This window comes from Bombyx mandarina, chromosome 04, assembly GCF_030267445.1.
Source record: "Bombyx mandarina strain Sakado chromosome 04, ASM3026744v2".
NCBI lineage: Eukaryota > Metazoa > Arthropoda > Insecta > Lepidoptera > Bombycidae > Bombyx > Bombyx mandarina.
In genome coordinates this window covers 5,436,192-5,457,189 of record NC_143211.1, presented here as the reverse complement: position 1 = coordinate 5,457,189, position 20,998 = coordinate 5,436,192, and the positions used below count along the sequence as shown (strand labels likewise).

Here is a 20,998-nt window from a genome sequence, read left to right as displayed (position 1 = left end):
ACTTATCAAGGAAACTATTTTTTTTTCATTTCGTTATATGAGGTTAATATTTCGTGAGTTCAGCATAGAGAATGCGGGTAGCGAACTCGCTCCACACGGCCGTCGACCTCAAGCGAGCAGTGCAAGACGCATCATTTTCGATTATGATACTATGATGTTTTTTTGTATCTTAATTCACAAACTTAACTTGGTGTTTTCATTTTAGAACAGTTCCTTTGACGGTTCATTCGACTTGAGCCATAGTAAATTGGGTTTTTATTACATTTATTTAACTTATTCAAAATCACCTTAACGTAAAAAAAATTGAACTCCCCATATTATAGCAGCAAATTACAATAATTTATAAGGCCAAGTCACCAAGTATGTGCACTTGGATAATTTTATTTAAGATACTTTATTTTTCTGGAAAATTGGAGCCTAATTTTTGTTAGTAATAGTGGTTGTTAATAGTAAATTGTATGGCAGTATCATGATACTAAAAGATGTAAAATATATGATTTTAAGTAAAAATTGTATTATTTTAAAATAAATATATAAATATGTAATAGTAATGGTAAAATCTAAAATTATAAAAAATTCTGTACCTTTTGCGTTACAAGACAGTCAATACAAAAGCCATTTTTATGTCAAGCATCATTAAAAAGTAGCAATTATTACAAGATTACATAAAATGTAAAAGATAAATGTACGGAAATTCCAAGATGATATGAAATAAATGAGCCTACAAAATAATAAATATATTGCATAACTTACTTTACAATATTATTAAGTGTATAAATACTAATAAAAACTTAAAGTAACAACTTATGGTAGGTACCTAAGAAAGTTCACGTAATTCAATCAATATTTTACAAACAACTTTTAATCAAAATAAGCGACAGGATATACAGTAATTAAGTTGATACCGACCACTCTATTTTCACCATATTCAAAAATATTGTAGTGCAGTAGTATTGTGATATCATGAGGTTGGTGGGTGAGTTGAATGCTGTTGCGGCCAACTCTAGCAGCTCTTATAACGTACCTTTAACTTATTTGTTAATTAACTCTTTACAATTTCTTTTGTGGAATATATCGACTTAACAAGAACTACTGAATAAATCGCACTAAAGGAAACTTCAGGTCTGCATTGGACTAGCGCGCCCACAATGTAGCATACTCCTTTTCTTCATTGATCTATCTATCTCCTAATTTCTTAAGGCATTCGTTATGGAAAAGATATAACTGAAATTATTTTATATAATTATATTTCAGTCGAGCGGACGACGAGATATGTATCATGCATGTACATGTCTTATTCTACAGCATAATACATCTCATGGCCTACAAGTATAATATTGCTTTAGACATTGTTATTTCTTACAATCAACAAGGTACTCTATTGGTAGACTTCTAGAAAATTATCTATCATCTGCACATAAATTATATTTTACATCATTATAATAGTGTAAAAATACATCGCTGTCTTAAAGACAGGAATGGCATAAATAGAGTGTCATAAGAACACTGTTGAATACCTAAATCACTTATGATAATATTCTTGATGATTGATACATTCAAAGTAATTAAAACAGATAGCACCACCAATCCTAACAACCAATATCAATTGTTCACACATCTTTGCACTTAAACTAAGCAGATATTCTTACTAGATAATAAACAAATGCACAGGCTGTACGTTAGAAGGCATCTGATCTGGAAATTTTAATAAACATATTGGCTGCAAGTCCCATATGGCGATTAACAGATAGCATTTAACACTGCTTACCATGCGTGTAAAGTTCTTGGACAACTTGCCGAAATTGAGCGCACTGTAACACAGTTTATTGTTTTTAGAATGGTCGTTGGTGGTGGCAAGAGTGTCGGCGATTCGGCGGTGTCAGCGTATGAAGCAAGTGAGACAGAGTTCGGCTGAACCAATGCAGTCGTCGTGGCAAAACGCACCGCACTTTTTACATAAGATCATCGCACGGAGGTTACACACACACGAGTCCTCGGCACCGACGCTTCGACATCGTGCTATGCTCTGAAACAGAAACATAATATAGTAGTAATGAAATTATGTAATAATTTTATTATTAGTGTAGTGAAAAAATAAAAATTCACTTACAACATTTGTATTTTGATTAGCTGGTGGGGCACTGGAAGCTCTGGGTACAACATTCGGCGTTCTTTGAACAAGAATATATTGACCCATGTTGTTGGGTCGATTTTCATTTACCTATGAATAAATTTAATATTTTTATTGACATTTTATTTTATATAGGAAATTCCTAACTTTTAATGAAAGCTGACACAGGATTTGCCTATAATCCAGTAGCAAGCTTTCAAGCACGCGCAGAAAGCACTGGGGAAAATTAAAAAAGATTGAAATGTCGATTGCGTCGGTACCCTATCTTACAATCTAACACCCGTAAGCTGCTTGGGTGTGGCATATTTTTGAAATGAATACTGTTTATAATGTAGTACCTATATACCTAGTCCAGCCATAAGTTCTGTTACATGTGAGCAAAAAATTAAAAAATTATATATTCGAAATGGCCACCTTTGGCTTTTATACAGGCCTTTAATCCGTTTGGCCACGAATCTATAGACTTAAGCACAGTTTCCAAAAGAAATTTCGCCACTGCTTGTTCCAAAGATATTTTAAAAGATTCAATGTCGTCGTGTCGTTTAGAGCAGGCCATGTCCTCTAAAACTGACCATCATTTGAAGTCTAAAAAGTCCGGAACGTTGGTTTCCAGCCAGACTTGGGTAGTTCGTGCCTTGTGACTGACTAGGTACAGTCCTGCTGGAAAATCCACGGTATATTTTTAAAAAGTGTATTGCTGATAGGTTTCACATCATGATCCAAGACTGTCTCTTGATACGCTTTGGCTAAGTTTTCACTCCTGTTTCGTACTGAAACAGATTTTTTCGTTTTTCTATATTTTTTATTAGTATCGGGTATTAGGCAATACATCTTCAAGACAACACAAGTCTTAACCTAGGTGCAGTAAGGTTCGATCTCGCCTGTAGACGGCCGGCTAGCCAACCAGAAGCTTGCTGAGCAACCCCTCCAAGCCTACGGGCAGAGATCGCCGTCGTATAGTAACTTAGCACACGCGTTCCGCGGCAGACATTCTTTATTACAAACAACAAAAACTATCCAACGCAAGTCACGCGTAACCATTAGAACCAGCGACAATTGTTCATCGTGTACCAGTCAAGGGACAGACGGTCCCACCTCCGGAAACGACGCTGAGCCCAGGGAGCGCGAGGCAGTGGAAGGAAGGTGAATAAGTCTTCAGACTTATTTCGTTCCTTACTGTACAACTCCTTTTTCACAACAATGTAGGTTTGTGACCCCTTGATAAGACACGTCCCACCAAACCATCACTGACGCAGGATGTTGGCTCCGTTATGCCTTTCCGACCACTGGAGCAGCTTCTTTAGAACTGTAAGCATGCACTTTATCATTTTGCTTATTGTAGTGTTCTTCAATCAAATTAAAATTTTTTCATCGGTAAAGAGGATATTTCTGTACCTGCGTATCGCGACAGAAGGCGTTTTGATCGATCCACTCTCTTTAATTGTAAATATTGATTTAGGGCATATTCTGTATCGATATTTATACCATAAGCACTGAGCTTCAGGTCTTGTTTTATAATACGCGACACAGTCCTGAGGTTTCGACGAATTCTGGCTTTACCACCATTAACAGCACGCGGCCGTCCCGACCTTTTCTGGTCTTCGACAGATGAAGTGTTGTTGTATCTGTTGATAGTACGTTAGACGGACATACGCCTGATACCAAGCTTTTGAAGTGTCTGTAATATGACCGACGGCTCCATACCCATTTTGTGCTAGGTGATCACTGCAATCCTATTTTCTTTAACACCCCATCCCATATTGTAATTTGATAATGAGCATGAAAACATATGTGAAATGTCGCAAATTTGAAAGAAGTTTTTAAAATAATATATGTGTTCCAAATTCAAAATAATTAAAAAGTTGAAAAAAAAGAAAGTTTTATATAACAGTATTTATGGCCAGACTATATAAGGTAGTTAGTTATTTTATATTTGTAGATGTAGAATTTGTCAGTAATATTCATATTTGCGTTGTATTCTCCTCCTCCTTGCATCGTTCTCCCCATTATTGAGGGTCGTGACTCCCCCGCTGCATCAATTTCTCTTGTACGATTTAGAATTGACACACATTAGTGCGAAAAGCAGTCTATGGACATGAGTCCATTATGTTTTATATTTGTGAAAATAAATATGCAACTAATATTAACTAACTGCCAGCCTCAGAAGAACAGAAAATGAATTGTTTTACCTCAGTGTGTGCCATAACCGAGACAGGCAGCTGTCGTAGTAGCAATGGGTGTGGTTGTGGCACCGAGGGCGCGGGCGGTCGTAGCGCGCGTGCAGGACGGGACAGGAGCGCAGGAGGCGGCCGCAGTTGGCCTCGCAGGGCGTCCCGATTGGGACTATTCTGTATTACAGCTTGACATATTTGGTAGCTGCGCTCAAGATTTACAGCACCAGGCGGCACCTTGTTTGAGCTGCGGCTCCTGAAAACAATGTTTGTTATTATTTTGTGTGCTCATAGTATTAGTTCTAATTTTGCCAGTAATGTTTAATTAGATTGGAAAGATAGCTAATAGGAAGGTACTGCATTCACACTGTAATGTCTATCACCTCTATAGTAAAGTAATAGTAAACCTACGTTATATACACACTAATTAAACACATTATATAAATTTTATTGTAAATATTGTAAGCACTTCATTTATATAGGCAAAAAGACAACTAGTTTTACCTATTTGATTCTTTTCCAATCTTTGATTTCTTCAAAGATCTTGCAATATGGGTTAATGACCCAGAATGAGGTATGTTTGTGATATTTGCACTTGATACTAAAGAGGGCACTATATCTAATTCTTGCTTTACAGCAACATCTTTCATTGATTGACAACTTTCTGAAGAATTTGAAGATTCCATGTTAAAGTTTGCATCTCTGTCGTCTTTGTAAATGCATGGATCATCATTTGTATTTATGTCATCCATGCACGCCTTAGTATCTTCGCTCACATATTTTGTGTTTAAAGTGTTCATAGTTTCAAACGTAGTGAATCCCATGTTACTTTCAGTATTAGTCCAATTGTTTTCATTTTTCCATTGCACAGCTGAAGTCTTTGGCTTAGCTGGATCTTGAGTGCTGTCATCTGGGTATGACACAATCTGTAAATTAATTGTATTGTGTTTGATGGTACTGATAACCTTAAAAACTTTCCTGTTGTATTGAAATATTGAACAGATATTTCAAATTGTACTGACAACAATAATTTGAATTATTGATACTTATTAAATGTGAAGGAAATTAATATTTTAAAAAATACCTAGTCTGTTTAAAAAGAAGGGTTTTGAAGTACATTTACCTATAACAAAGGGGTGCAACATAATATAGAAGTCTAGATATTTACAATATTTATGAAAAAGGATTGCAATTGCTATAATTGAAAATTTGAAAACTTATCACTCTAATGTCAAGATATACCACATCAAAATTTTCTTTTTCTTTTTTAAGTTGTTAAAAAAATTATAAACTTACTGGTGTATTAGCAACTTCCATCATTGGTATTGACGAATGGTGTGATAATGGCATTGTCACTACTGCTGTTACATCTGAAGCAGAGAAATGAAATAAAAAATAACAAATTTAAGTGAGACCTTTTGTCAATAGAATTATTGATATCTGTAAATTGAGGGTAGACCATTTGACATAATGATTGGATACTTACTTGTTTCACTGATGTATGAAGACACTTCCATTAAGTTGGGTTGGGCAGTATACTTGACATCATCACTCTCTGTAAGATTTATATGGGTTTTTTTACAACATATACTAACAAAAAAATAATTATAATACAATACAGTAGTTGTCACAGTAATAGATACACGGTATAACTGTATGATGAAATGTAACATTTAAAAAAAATAACTCACGAGATGTTAAGATGTTAAGCCCTGTTTCTAGAATGTAGGACTCCGCATCCTTAAAGTGGTCATCATAGCTGTTGAGATCATTTTGTGGCAGTTTAGGCTTTTCACCACACTTTTCAGTATTTTCTATAATTTCATTTTTGTTTAGTGATTTTTCACTTTTAGGCGGAACTTCTATTTTTTCTTCTTCCATATTTTTCAAATTATGGCACGGAACCTCATTAGTCACCTCAATTAATTTTAATGTCTCTTTGTCATCAGAATCTGTTTGAACTGTTTCAGTAGTCTCTTGAATTGTGATTGGCATATATTCTCTCTCAACATCTTTAATTAGTGGCATTTTTTTTTCATTTTCCTTGTTATCTTCAGCATCCTCAATACTGTGTTCCCCACATGCAGTTTCTATATTTTCACTTTCTTCGATTGCGACGGTAACATTAGTTATGTTGTGTGATTCTATTTTCAAACTTGAGATAGAAGATTCACTTCTTTCATCATATTCATAACCTGACGGTGTTGCTTTACTATCTTCACTGTTGGTATCAGGATGATCTTGTCTCACATATAAAATCTCATTATTAGGGCACACTTGCTCGTTGCCATAATTTGTTTCTGTGTCTGAGTAATTAATAATGCTTGAATCTGTATTATGAGGCATAAAACTAGCATTATCCATAGCATAATCTCCTTCAAACCTGATCCTCTTAGCTGTATTATATTCTTCATTATCATCACTTAATCTCTTTGGAGGTTCATGTGAGTTACTATCTGAATCAATTATATCTTCCTTTACTTTCGGACTATCTTTCAATAGGATTGAATCTTCAATGGTCACTGCTGAGATATCTGATTCTTGTTTAAGTTCTGTTCGGTCAGACACAGTATCAGGTAATAGTAATGGATCTACTGGTGTTGAGGAGACAGAATCATCAATCCTCTGTGTAGACGAGGAATCTGAGAAATTAAAATCAACCTGGCACTCTTCGTAGCTTTGTGTTTGGTTTTTAATATGTTTGATAGGTAATAGATCTGGAACAGGTGCTGATGATTTAGTGCTAATTCCAACAGAATCATCAGTTATTTCATCAGTTTTACATGAAGATCTGGTAACAGCACCAACTGAACGCATTCTTTTGCTAGTACTGGAGGACTTATTCTTTTTTATTTTTGGAACAGTACTGCTACTGGTAATTGAAGCAGTGGGTCTTAACTTTATTGTAGTCTTCAAAGATGGTCTTTCAGAATTTAAGTTCACAGAAGATTTTTCTTTTCTAAGCTTCTCTCCCCAAAATGGTTCAAAATGTTTTATTTTCCATGGGTCTATCTTACTTTTTTCCCTTTCAGCTTCAGTCTTCATTTTCTGTTGATTCTCTGGTGTGAACTCACCTCCAGATAGACTTTCTTGCCACTCTATACAAGCTCTAGCAAAAAATTCATTATTAAGACTAGAAGAATTCAAACGGCCTGAAGGAGTGAGTCTGTCTACACTGGGTAATAACTGACCCAACTTATATTGATACAAAGGGGGCAACAGTGAGAATGTATGCTTATTCAGTAAAGCCCTAATATTAGTGTTTACTAATATTGAATCCGGTGTCTCCAAATCAATACAGCCTTCCCGAGTTTGCTGAAGTTGAGCTGCAGTAGATAGCTTTTTACTGTTGCGTTTACGAGGCTTTAGGCAAAATCCTGGAATGCTGGCCAACACTTCGCGCATTGTTGATGGCCTCGTATTGGGAGGCGGTTCTGTATAGGATGAAGCTGCCATCCATTCTCGCGTTTCAGGTGGTGGCGGAGGTGGCAAAGGTTTTACTATAATTCGAGGAAGAGTTCTCGTATGATTAGAGCTCTTTTTTCTTCTTTTAGATTGCTTTCTGGACGAATGCTTACTCGATTTTTCACTGTCCTCGGGTATTCTTATAACTGAATACTGTTCATTATTGTTCATTACATATTTGCAGTCCGAAGAGTTATCCGAATATTCCATGGTGGTTCCAGTATCCGAAGGAGTTAGATTAAGCTCCATTATTGCTTTAAAACGGAAATTGCTTCATGCTATCATACTCCTTACTTTCAACCCATTGTTTTTAAAAGCGGCTTAAGTACTAATTTTATTCTCACACATCTTAAAATGTTCAGTGTCTCATGAGTATAATAAAGTCCGAAAATATATATATTTTTAGGTAGATTAAATTTTGCTTTCAGTCCTTCATTCAAGCAACGAGATCGCAAAATGTCACAACAACAACGCAGAAAATGGATCCCAGCCTTTTGCATGAAATTTTAGGCACTTAAGATTAAATCATATAAATGACATTCTCTTCATGACGATTGATGTCAGTCTTGCTTGCCGCAGTTTACGCGATCCATTTGCCGTCAGTCTGAATAATGTTAATTTTAAACTAATTATGGAATCGAACATGTAATAGGTAACTCGTTGGAATGCAAAACTGATTGAGATATTTAAAAACTCGATTTTTAATTGGCACGAATTTTGAGCGTACTGCGTAAGTACAGGCAGGGCGAATCATTTCATCGCCTTTACATTTTTACAAGAGTCGTTATATCCCCTAGTCGTGATTCTTAGATCCTGTTTAGGTTTAGAACACGATTATGTATGCAGCTTTATTGAAGTCGGATTTCCACATTAAATTTCGTCAACGACATTTCATATCAGTATGTAGAGAACAATTATTGTGAAGATGCTTACATTTTACAAATTTAATTTCTAGCATGGACTTTCGCATATTATAATCACTAGAACTTATAGCCTAAACATTTTGGACATGTAATATAAGATAGGGCTTATATATTTTTACAGACTTTTGATCATCATTTCATGTCTCATGGGATGTTTCAAATTAGACACATTAAGTTTATTCTGTGCGAAGATTCTCATAAACTAGTTTGAATTCGTTATATTACGGCAATATCGTCCCGTTAGGACCTTTTCTACTTAGAGTGGTCCTTATAATTATCTATGGACACTGGCACGAATATTAATAACATAAAGAAACGAGTTGGCACTCGACACTCTCAGACAACGCCTACTGAGTTTCTCGCCGGATCTCCTCAGTGGGTCGCGTTTTCGATCCGGTGGTAGATTCTGCGAAGCACGGCTCTTGCTAAGGTTCGTGTTAGCAACGTCATCGGGTTTGAGCCTCGTGAGCTCACCTACTAGTTAAGACGACGCTGATATAGCCTCTCAAGGCTATCAGCTTAGGTAGGAAAACAAAAAAAAGATACTCGAGACCCACTGAGTTTCTCGCCGGATCTTCTCATTGGGTCACATTTCCGATCCGGTGGTAGAGCCCGGCTCTTGCTAGGGTTCGTATTAGCAACATCGTCAGGTTTGAGCCCCGTGAGCTCACCTACTAGTTAAGGTTAAAGAAAAAAAGGACATATTTACAAAAAAAAAACTTTCTGCTTACATACTAAAAGAGGCTTAATGTAAACATATAAAGAAAATCGTAAAGTAGAAGACAAGTTGGAATTTTACAACCAGTTATCTAACGTTTAGTTTAATGGCATGACAATATCTCAACACTCACGTCACGTCACGCTTTGACACTAATACATTTAGTGCTCGATTTTACTTGAGTCAGTGTTCGAGCACCTTTAGTATTCGAATACTCGAGAATTTACTCGTTCGTCTCGATGAGCCGATTTCACTATTAAGTTTTACCGATACTGTCCGATATTTGAACTTTTTGGCGGGAACGCAAAGAGTATAGTTGTGTGGTTTGTTTGATTTTGTCTATTTAGTGTTTCTTCAGGTTTAAATGGGTAATAACGGTGGTTTATTAGCTGTTTAATATCTGTGAAAGTGCAAAAATGTGGGAAAATGAAACAAAGCCGCTGGAAGTAAATTCTCGGGATCCTCCAAGTTCACTGAAAAAATCACAGTAAACGACCACCATTTTACTGAGATTATATTTCACTCCATATCATCTTATCTCATTTCATCCCAGTTGATAGGTAGTCGGTAGGCAGCGGCTCCGCTCTGCTCCTAGCATTGCTGAAGTCCATAGGCGACGGTAACCACTCACCATCAGGTGGGCCGTGTGCTCGTCTATCTACAAGGGCAATAAAAAAAAAATAAAAAAAGAAGATGATTAATATCTCAAATTAATCAACTTCATTTCATTTCATTTCATTGCACTCCATATTATTATTTTATATCTTCATCTTCTTTTTCTATCTATCTGCTATAAATAAAAATGAATTGCTGTTCGTTAGTCTCGTTAAAACTCGGTAACGGCTGAACTGATGTGGCTGATTTTGGTCTTGAATTATTTATGGAAGTCCAGAGAAGATTTAAAAGGTAGATGAATATGAAAATGCTCGGAATTAAATAAAAATAAAAATTTTATGCCTATATGTGTGCTTCGTGGATTTCCGAAAGGCTTTTGATACCGTCAAGTGGTGGAAGCTGTGGTTGGTACTGACGGAAATGGGTGTACCGCAACATCTTGTACACACCATCAGACGTCTGTACGAAGATGGCACGGCCGCTGTTCGTGTTGACAGTATTGACTCCGAACGCTTCAGCACACAGGCAGGCGTTAGGCAGGGCTGCATACTATCTCCTCTTTTATTTAATATATACACAGAGTATATAATGCGGATAGTTCTTGAAGATTGGGATAAAGGAATATCCGTTGGTGGTCGGAAAATATCAAACTTGAAATACGCCGATGATACTACCCTCTTGGCGTCAACCAGAGACGAAATCGAGGTGCTTCTTCGCCGGCTGGAGACTACAGCGTTGGATTTTGGACTTGCAATCAATCGTGATAAGACCAAAATGATGATCGTAGATCGTGCTAACATCAACCAACCGGAAGTCCAACATATAGCGGGATGCGAGGTAGTTAATAGCTATGTATACCTAGGCTCCACTATCACCAACGCTGGAGGCTGCGAAGATGAGATCCGAAGACGTTGCGCCGTGACAAGATCCTCAGTTGAGAGGCTAACAAAGATTTGGAGAGACCGCAGAATAACCAAAAATACAAAAGTTCGGTTAATGAGATGCCTGGTCTTTCCAATCTTTCTGTATGGGGCTGAGACGTGGACGCTGAGGATGCAAGACCGTCGTAAGATCGACGCACTAGAAATGTGGTGTTGGAGACGTCTCCTCAGAATTCTGTGGACCGCGCACCGTACCAACATTTCGATCCTGAAAGAGCTCAACATCAAGGAGAGACTATCGTCAACAGTCCAATTACGAATCCTCAAGTTCTTCGGGCACATCACTCGTAATGAGGACTCCATTGAGCGGTTGGTGGTGCAAGGGAAAGTCGAGGGCAAAAGATCTCGCGGACGATCTCCAACACGATGTACCGACCTCATAAAATCTGTTACTCACTCCAACATAAATCATTGCTCTAACTCTGCGAAACATCGTGCCACATGGCGTCGCATCGCGAGAGCATCGGTATCGCAGGATCCGACTGATGCATGACCACGACCACTCTGTCAAGAGTGTACGAATAGGAAGGAAGAAGTGTTTCCTTCAGGTTTAAATGGGTAATAACGGTGGTTTATTAATTATTTAATATCTGTGAAAGTGCACAAATGTGGGAAAATGAAACAAAGCCGCTAAACGTAACTTCTCGGGATACTGCAAAAAGTCCACGAAAAAGTCTCAGTAAATGACCACCATTTTACTGAGATTATATTTCATCCATATCATCTCATCTCATTTCATTTCACTTCATTTCATGCCATAGTTCGTATTAATCAACTTCAATTAATTTCACTTTATATTATCATTCTTCATAGAAATAAGAATATAAATTAAAATAAAACTTAACCTAAAGGTCTTAGTTACCAGGTCATAAAATCCATTAAAAAAATGTCCGATATTTTCCATCCAGCGCCATTCGCCATCTTGTATTGTAGTTCGTTGAGATCATTTAGATCGTTTCGTCTAGCGGTGCGCTAATAAGTTTGAACACTTAGTTCAACATTTACGAGAAAAAAGTGCCTACATTTAATAAATCAGATTATAATTAGAATTAGGTGTTTTGCATCATCGTTTGTATAGCTAAAAACACAATGGGCCGCGGAAGGTAACGCTTATAAATTATAACTTGATTCATACGCATGGTTGTTTTTGAAGAATCATTTTGTATAATTTTTACAGAAGTTATTTAATAATGTGTTGTATTTAGTTGTATTAAATTTCTTTATAGGGACCGTAGTCGTGATAGGCGTCGCAGTCGATCTCGAAGCCGAAGTAGGAGTCGCAGCCGTAGCAGAAGCCCTCGTTATGGACTGGGCTCAGGTGGTGGTGGTGGTGGTGGTTATGGCGGTGGTGGACGCAGAAGTAACCCGGGAGCCAGCCTTCGGAAACCTAAGTGGGATTTGAGTCGTTTAAAACCATTTAAGAAAGATTTTTATGTCCCACATTCAGACGTTGAAAAGAGACCTGAATCGGATGTTGAAGCCTGGAGAAGTGAAAATGAAATTACTTTGAAAGGTCGAAATATACCAAAACCAACACTAACTTTTGATGAGGCTGGTTTTCCAGATTATGTTATGGATGAAATAGATAAAATGGGGTTTGCTAAGCCTACACCCATTCAAGCCCAAGGTTGGCCTATTGCTCTTAGTGGCTATGACATGGTAGGAATAGCATCAACAGGTTCTGGAAAAACTCTTTCCTATATATTGCCTGCAATTGTACATATTAACAATCAACCTAAGTCCAGTAGAGGGGATGGACCAATAGCACTGGTACTGGCACCCACTAGAGAATTAGCCCAACAAATACAAGAAGTTTGTGATAAATTTGCAAATACATCAAAAATTCACAACACTTGTTTGTTTGGAGGTGCACCTAAAGGACCACAAGCAAGAGATTTAGATGCAGGTGTAGAAATAGTGATTGCAACACCTGGTAGATTGCTTGATTTCTTAGAAAGTGGACGTACAAATCTGAAACGTTGTACATACTTAGTTCTTGATGAAGCTGATAGAATGTTGGACATGGGTTTTGAACCTCAAATAAGGAAAATTATTGAGCAAATAAGGCCTGATCGTCAAACTCTCATGTGGTCAGCAACTTGGCCTAGAGAAGTACAAAGCTTGGCTTCAGAGTTTCTTAAAGACTATCTTCAAATTAATGTTGGTTCTTTACAACTTGCTGCCAACCATAATATATTACAAATAATTGATGTATGCATGGAGTATGAAAAAGAAACCAAACTGAGTACTCTATTAAAAGAAATCATGGCTGAAAAAGAAAATAAAACTATCATATTTATTGAAACCAAAAGGCGCGTTGATGATATAACTAGAAAAATGAAACGTGACGGGTAAGTAATATGAACAAAATAGTTGATATAAATGTAAAAATGCTCTTAGGGGAGGTCTGAAATGACTACCAGCTGGAGTTAAGGGGTAGAGCTATGTTGAATGTTGTTGAGGTATTTATAGTGTTCTGAAATTGATACAGTAGTCGCATTTGAAATAACACAGCATATTTTTTCAAATTATAATTAACATTTTTGATGTTATATGTGGAAAAAAAGAGACTTTCATACATATCTCAGTATGAGATGTAAAATGATGAAAGTGATGTCAATGAATAGCTGAAATATTATTAAACAATTGCTAACATTTAATAAAATTGAGATACTTTCAAATTATCTGATTAAAATTTGAGTAATTTAGTATATGCAACTGTAGAAGGATGTAACTCATAAGCACTGGGTGTCAAATAATACTGGGTAAAGAGATAGTATATAAATAAAAAAATTACTGACATTTTCAATTAAAAAGAAAAAACGTTTATACAAAATAGTACTAGATTGTAGGCAGTATGGGCAGGCAGCTTAGGGAATATTCTAGTAATCTGAAAAAACATACAAATAAAAATGTTAATTATACCTATTGTACATCTCAGAAATGTAAGGAATGAAAGAATAGTTTAATATGTCACTAATATGAGTATACTAATATGAGTAAAGTGATGTAATTCTTATTTAGGTAATTCATTTATAATTTTTTTATTTTTTTTCTTGTTTTTGAGATTTAGCTGCAGACTTTCTAAACTTTGTAAAATAATAACAAATCACCATTATTAAATCACAACTCAAATTAATACATCTGGCACCAGAAATCTAAGTTCCCTTGTTTTAATAAGCTCTTATATATAATAATATATAAAATATCTAATATAATATATATCCCGAATTCAATAAATAACATTCAATAATCTTAGCAGATCAATTTGTAAGCATAATTGTATTTATGTAATAAAAAATCTTCTCAGATGGCCAGCAGTGTGTATTCATGGTGACAAATCACAAAATGAAAGAGATTGGGTGCTTCAAGGTAAGATTGATTAAATGTGATTATTTTATTATGAACCCCATTTAAAACTGCAAATTGTGCACCAGCAAAGTATTTCCACAACAAATGTAAAAATAAGAGGCAAAAGAAGAGACGAGAAGCGGTGTCTGTGCAGCGTGATCATGAGTGTAGCGGGAGCGTGCAGTGAGTGACATTTTCTGAAATGTTGCGTGTGATGTGCAGGCGGGGAGCTGCGGCCGGCCTGGTGGGGCGGCGCCGCGGCTGCACGTAGTCGGGGCTAAGCCCCCACGCACTCGGGCTCGCTCCCGCAGCCCTGCTGAGCCGCTTCTCGCGATGGGCGTGCTGGCGCTGGTTCATAGTGCAGCGCCCGTGTCGGTGCCCCTCGAGCCCAGAGCTCGGCTTTCCGTTCTCGGCTCGCAACCACTAGTGCGACGCCCGGCTTCGCTCGATCTTGATTTTGTTTAACGTGCTCGAATCCGTAAGTGTTATATACTTACGGAGTTCTCCACATTAGTAAGTTAGCAATATGGGTGAAGAAATGAATGATGTCTATTCAATAATTTGGGGCGAAGTTTTTTTCTTTCAATGTTATTTTTCAAACTTATTTACTTTTTCATGTGTTTTGAGTGATTTTCTTTTGTGTATGGGTGTACATAATTTTTTTAAATAGACAAGTTGACTGATTTTTTGTGGAAAATAAGAAAACTGAATAGATTGGAAGCATATTAGTTGAAACAAAATTGATCAGAAATAGCTTTTTAATATTATGCTAGAGAGAGAGCATAATTTAACAAGTAATGAAATCAGAGGTCTTGCGTGATACAAATTTAGCTATACACTTGCTTGCAGAAAGGCACTGAACACACTTACTCCATATTCATGAAAAACTCAAACACTTCTATTGTCTATATCTGATATAACTTGTTTTTCAGTAGACAATGGGCATTAACAATTTTTTTTATTTCTTTGATTGAAAAACCATTTTGAGGTTTAAGAAAATTAATCTTAAACTACCAATTTTTTTAATCAAATATGTTTGACCTTTGTCCATTTCTGTCATGATTGTTTGGTTTTATTGAAATAAAAAAAGAAACAAATTAACATAGAAAACAAATACTTCAACCTATGATCTTATTTATTGTGTTTATGCCTCAAATGACAGTTCTGTTATAATTTTATTAAGAACCTCAAAACACTTCTAATTTCAACTAAAGGTAGTTATATCTTGAACACTTATTATTATTATTATTAACAATGCGATGAAAAATAATCTGAAAATGTTTTCAGATATATTGTACTTACCTGTTTTTAGTTTGTAGAACAAGTAGAAATTATGAAATTATTTATTAAATAATAGGTGACATTGATGAAAGGAGTTCCTTGTCACAGGTCAAAATATTTTGAGGCAACGGTTTCATTTTCTTATGCCATTAATGATGCCATCACCTTGAAAAGTGATGACATTTTCAATTAATTAAAAAAAAATTGTACAGAAAATATTTAGGATATATTTAAATTGATTTCTTAAATGTAAATTTCTAGTTACTTAATATTTAAAAATAGAATTCTTTTTTTAACTCGTTTTTTTTTATATAAAATTAATTTATAAGTGATACTAGTCAACTAGCTAATCGTATTTTTAATTTCAAAAACAAAAATCCCCAGAAGTGATAAATTTCTTTAATTCATAATTAAAAATGGAATAAATAGAGAAAGCTTCCTGTCATGAAATTGTTATGAACTTTCATTGATGGGTTATGTATTGTTATAAGCTATATAACAATACATAATATATTTTAATACCATTCCATTAACAAAAAAAATCATGCACATTACATAATCAGCTGAAAGGTAAGAGACAGTAAATAACTGTTTTGTACACACCTGAAAGATCTTTTATAATGTTAATATTCAAATGTTTTTTTTTGTTACTTTTGACAAATAACTTAGACCTCATTCCTTATTAGTTTAATGTTTTAACTAGGTACTAATAAAAAAGTAAAAAAAAAAACATTAAGTTAATTACTTTGAATAGCAAATATAGTTATACTATTCACTAGTATATTAACTCTTATAGTGTATGATATAATATTTCAGATAGCCATTTTTCCTTAGTGTCGAACCACATTTGATTTAAATACTCTTTTGCAGATTTTCGTAGTGGAAAAGCTCCTATTCTTGTAGCAACTGATGTAGCAGCTAGAGGATTAGGTATGTTTAAAAGAATTTTTATCTTCACTGTTACACTGTTTCAATACACACACACATCTGCTATCAAATTTATTGATAAAAATATAAAAAACTATACTAACTATTGAAATCTTTTTTTTAGATGTTGATGATGTGAAATTTGTCATCAATTTTGATTATCCTAGCAACTCTGAAGATTATGTTCACCGGATTGGAAGAACAGGAAGAACAAACAAAACTGGAACTGCATACACTTTCTTTACGCCTTCGAATGCTGCTAAGGCTTCAGATTTGATTTCTGTATTAAAGGAAGCTAAACAAGTTGTAAATCCAAAATTGCAAGAACTTTCCGAACAACGCGGTGGTGGGGGCGGTGGGCGACGTATGTATCCTCTTTATAAATAATTGGTTGAATATTTATGTCAGCATAACAAACAAGTAAAATTAAAAACTTTTTCAGGTCATCGCGGCCGAGGTGGTCGGTATCGTCGCAGACGGTCTCGGTCTCGATCTAGGTCGCGGAGACGTCGTACTCGCTCACGATCGCGTTCACGAGACCGACGCCGCCGCCGCCATAGCTCTTCGAGGTCGTCCAGAAGCAAATCTTCCAGATCGTCAAGAAGCCGTTCCCGATCCCGGTCTCGATCTCGTAGTCGATCACGTTCAGGCAAGTGCAGTCCAGTGAAGGATTCTGTGGAAATCACGCCGAAGCAGGCGCCTCAGGCATTGTTACCCACACCGAAAACGCTCTTACCGACTCCCATTGGCCCACAACTTCCCGTCCCTGATAGGTTTAATAACAGATGTCCACCAACCCCACCTTCCAAAAACGAGTTACCATATACTAATAGAACAGACATGACTGAAAACGGGAGTATTAATAGTAGTAACGGTAATAATAATCAAAATCAAAACCAACACCAACCACAGCATCCGCTTCCATCTCAGATACCCCCTTTAATGGCCTTAAATCCCCAAATGAATATGTCAATACCTCCACCACCTATGAATAATCCCCCTTTTGTAATGCCTCCTTTTTTCCCTGCTGATCAATATGGTATGATGTTACCACCAAACTTCGCCCCTAATCCTATGATGTCTTCTGGTGGTTGGTCTGCACCTCCTCCACCTCCTCCTCCGCCACCTCCATCCGATATGGCTAATGGGATTCACGGTAGAGGCTCAGGCCAAAGTGGCCTTGAGTTAGATTCCAGAAAACGAGGAGTCTATGGATCTAGTTCCGGCGGCCTCGGCTTGGGCAGCGGCTCTACAGCCCCCCCCGCCTCTGGTGGAGGTCTCGGCTCAAGCAATAATTTGGGATCTGGAGGGGGCTTGGGCTCTAGCAGCGGGCTCGGCACTGGCGGTGGGCTGGGTTCCGGCGGAGGTCTCGGCTCTGGTGGAGGTCTCGGAGCTGATAACGGTTCCGGTGGAGGCCTTGGCTCCGGAGGGGGCCTTGGCTCCGAGTCTTCTGGACCACGGTCTCGAGGCCGAGATAGGCGCCGTCGTGGAAGAGGACGTGATCATGACAACCGTGACTCCGACAGTCTCAACTCTGGTGGCCTCGGGTCTTATGGACTCGGAGGCTCCGAGGGCGGCGGCCTGGGCCAGTCTTCTGGCTACGGTCTCTCTGGCGGTCCTGGTGTACCCCATGGGAGCCTACTGCCGCGCATGCTCCCTCAAAATGGTGCTGATAATAGGTCAAATGGCGCCAACTTCACTGCTTTTGGTTCTTATGGACCCAAAAATAAACGTTTAAATGAAGAAGGTAATGAAGGTTACAATAATGATGAACAAAATGGACCCATACAATATTATGAGCAACAAAATTCTGGACCTGACAGACCTTACAGCATGTTGCAGCCAGGACTGAGCGATGCGCAGGCGAATGGCTCCATGGGGTATAATGACCGCCAGAGGAATCGCCGACGGTGAACTTTGGAGGTTTGTTATATTCAAACCAATGCAAACTTACCTCATATTGATACACACAAACATATACACACACATTTACTACGAATGCCTTATTACAATATTACTAAACGGTACATAATTCATGTATTAAAATAAAACGTAAACTGTGCAAAAGAAAATAAGAACAGGATCGAAACTTGGGCATAGTTATTTTCAAATTATGAAAGAAAAAACAAGATCAAATTCTTTCAGTCCAAACACAAAATATCTTAAATCACTGATTTGAAATTTAAACATATTACTTCCCTAAATGAATTAATGATGGAGCCTTTTCTGCTGAATTAAGACCACTTTTGAAAGAAATTTTACTGTTAGCAAAATTGGCTATATCCTATTCTTGTTTTCATCGCACCATGATTATTATTATAACAGACAACTGCAAAATAGTTGTTTTGTTATTTTACTTTAAATATCTGCAAACACAAATTTTTAAAAGTTTTAACGAAAATGTGTTTTTTTTTTACAGAAAATGGTCACAATGGTGATTCCCGTCGACGAAGAAGACGATAAACATCGCAACACGCCTTGCACGACCTAATCTGGTTTATTCATTATTGTTTCATTCCATGATTGTATCATATCCATAATAATTTTGTGAACATTTGCACATATTGATTTAAAAAAAGATGGAAAACGAATCGGCATTTTTAAGACTAAAAAATTTAATCCAGTAATTTAATAATTTTTAATGTGCTTGTCTTATTGTTAGGGCTGTTGCACTTTCATGGGAGATTAGGGAGAACAACACCTTAATAATGAACGTGGAACCGATTCACATATTTTTGTAGATCTAGGACACTATATACCATGATTCTAGTGTAATATGTGGAGCGGCTCTATAAGTAATTAAATCTATCATTTGGCAAATTCCGAAATTTATTAGAAAAATGCAATATTTATTAGCTTATAGCCCAACAGCCAGTCTAAATCAAATAGTCTTATGCATAAGGCTGCGCAACATCAATGAATAATCTACTTTAATAGATTAAATATTGTGCACATTGATTACAATATGTGGTCTCTTACAATATGTGGTCTCTTACATTTTAAATTTGACGGTAATTTAAATACATCATTTACTAAATATAAATAATGATTATGAAATAAGAACTTAAAATACATCATATTAAACAGTTTATTATTTGACAAATATTGAAAAGTGCAATAATGATCACTTGGCAACCCTACTGATGCTACTTGCATGGAGGACAAAAATAAACTCCAATACATGCTGGTAAAGTGCATTTTAATTTTTTTGTTTATTAGCAACTCAATAAAATATAAAAACTTGCGGCGATATTCAATTGAATTTTAAAAAAATTGTTTATAAATCATATTACTTTAAATCACAACTAAAAATGTGCATAAATCCAATGTAAGCAAGTTAAGAAATAGAGGCTAAGAATTTTTGATGGGAACGAATGTTCTCACAAGTTCTGCTAGCCGTACAAACTGAACATCCGAGACACTATGTGCACTTGTTAGCCAATCTTAGCGGACAAGGGTTGAAAATGAATTAAGGACTATGGGATTTGCTAGCATTCGCTCGTCAGTTCAAATTGATAAGTACTAAGATTGACTAGGTTTTCTTCGCTTGCTCACGCTAGATTGGTGCAAAGTGATGGTTTACATGTTTGTCTGTTGACATTCGCTTGATTTGTTTGCTGATAAGTTTTAATATCATAAAATATAGTGTATAATAAACATTTTTTGTAATGAGTAGATGTAGGGATAATTTTTTACCTACTACATTTCATAGTGCACAAGATGCACCGTTTATTAAAGACGGTACTAATTTACCTATTTAATTTTTTAGGTAACTTATGAATCTGATGCAAACTTTTAGAGATAACTCTTTTCATGTAAATTTCTGTAATGTGAACAAAAATAAAGTATAAAATAGAAATGTTATTTATTTTCAAGGTTCTAGTTAGATTACATGTGTTCAGTGCGAAGCAAGGGTTGTTATTCTATTAATCATTTATATGCCTATAAAAAACTTCGTTTTAAGCTATTTCGATAGACTAAATTAAAAGTATACTAAAAGAAAATTCGTTTTAGAACATAACTTTGAATCCTATTTCTCAAGAGATCAACTGAGAATAGCAGACAAGTTCTAGGAATCGCGTGGTAGTCCCAATTCTTTAATCTAAAAACTGCTATTACATGGGGTATGACTTAAAATAACTTGTCATGTTTGTAACTTGTCACGTCTTGATGTTAAGTTTTAAGGATCGCGTAGTTAGCATCTTTCAAATTTTCGTCGCGAGGTAGTAAGTTTTGGTTTGAAGGGTGAGTGGGACAACCCTGTACAATTCATTTCGATTTCGACCTCATATTTTTTGAGAAGGCGGCACTACACGAAAACCCTCTTGTCGTGGCCACCAGAAATTACATACCCGATCCTGTGGACCGAATGGTAAACAGTCAACATTACGGATCCTCCCGATCCATTAACGATGCTTTTAGGTATTTCAAACACCGGTCATCGTCCTCGCCGAAACCGTCGCTTGTGACGAAGG

At 36.4% G+C, this 20,998-nt stretch overlaps 2 protein-coding genes across 2 annotated transcripts; one reads left to right on the top strand and one right to left on the bottom strand.

Annotated features, from left to right (window-relative positions):
* Positions 1 to 859: 859 nt before the first annotated feature.
* Positions 860 to 9,550, bottom strand: Asx (transcriptional regulator additional sex combs). The gene is made up of 7 exons (XM_028178201.2): positions 5,994 to 9,550; positions 5,789 to 5,857; positions 5,599 to 5,672; positions 4,807 to 5,228; positions 4,321 to 4,558; positions 2,111 to 2,221; positions 860 to 2,026 (listed from the first exon to the last, which is right to left on the bottom strand). The coding sequence occupies exons 1-7, from the start codon at positions 8,014 to 8,016 to the stop codon at positions 1,880 to 1,882; spliced, it is 3,084 nt and encodes a 1,027-aa protein (XP_028034002.2). The 5' UTR covers positions 8,017 to 9,550; the 3' UTR covers positions 860 to 1,879.
* Positions 9,551 to 11,856: 2,306 nt separating this feature from the next.
* LOC114245958 (uncharacterized) lies at positions 11,857 to 20,382 on the top strand. Its single transcript, XM_028178293.2, has 7 exons — positions 11,857 to 12,067; positions 12,191 to 13,315; positions 14,275 to 14,336; positions 16,467 to 16,526; positions 16,648 to 16,887; positions 16,966 to 18,446; positions 18,943 to 20,382. Exons 1-6 carry the CDS (start codon positions 12,054 to 12,056, stop codon positions 18,435 to 18,437), a joined length of 2,973 nt encoding a protein of 990 aa, XP_028034094.2. The 5' UTR covers positions 11,857 to 12,053; the 3' UTR covers positions 18,438 to 18,446; positions 18,943 to 20,382.
* Positions 20,383 to 20,998: the final 616 nt, after the last annotated feature.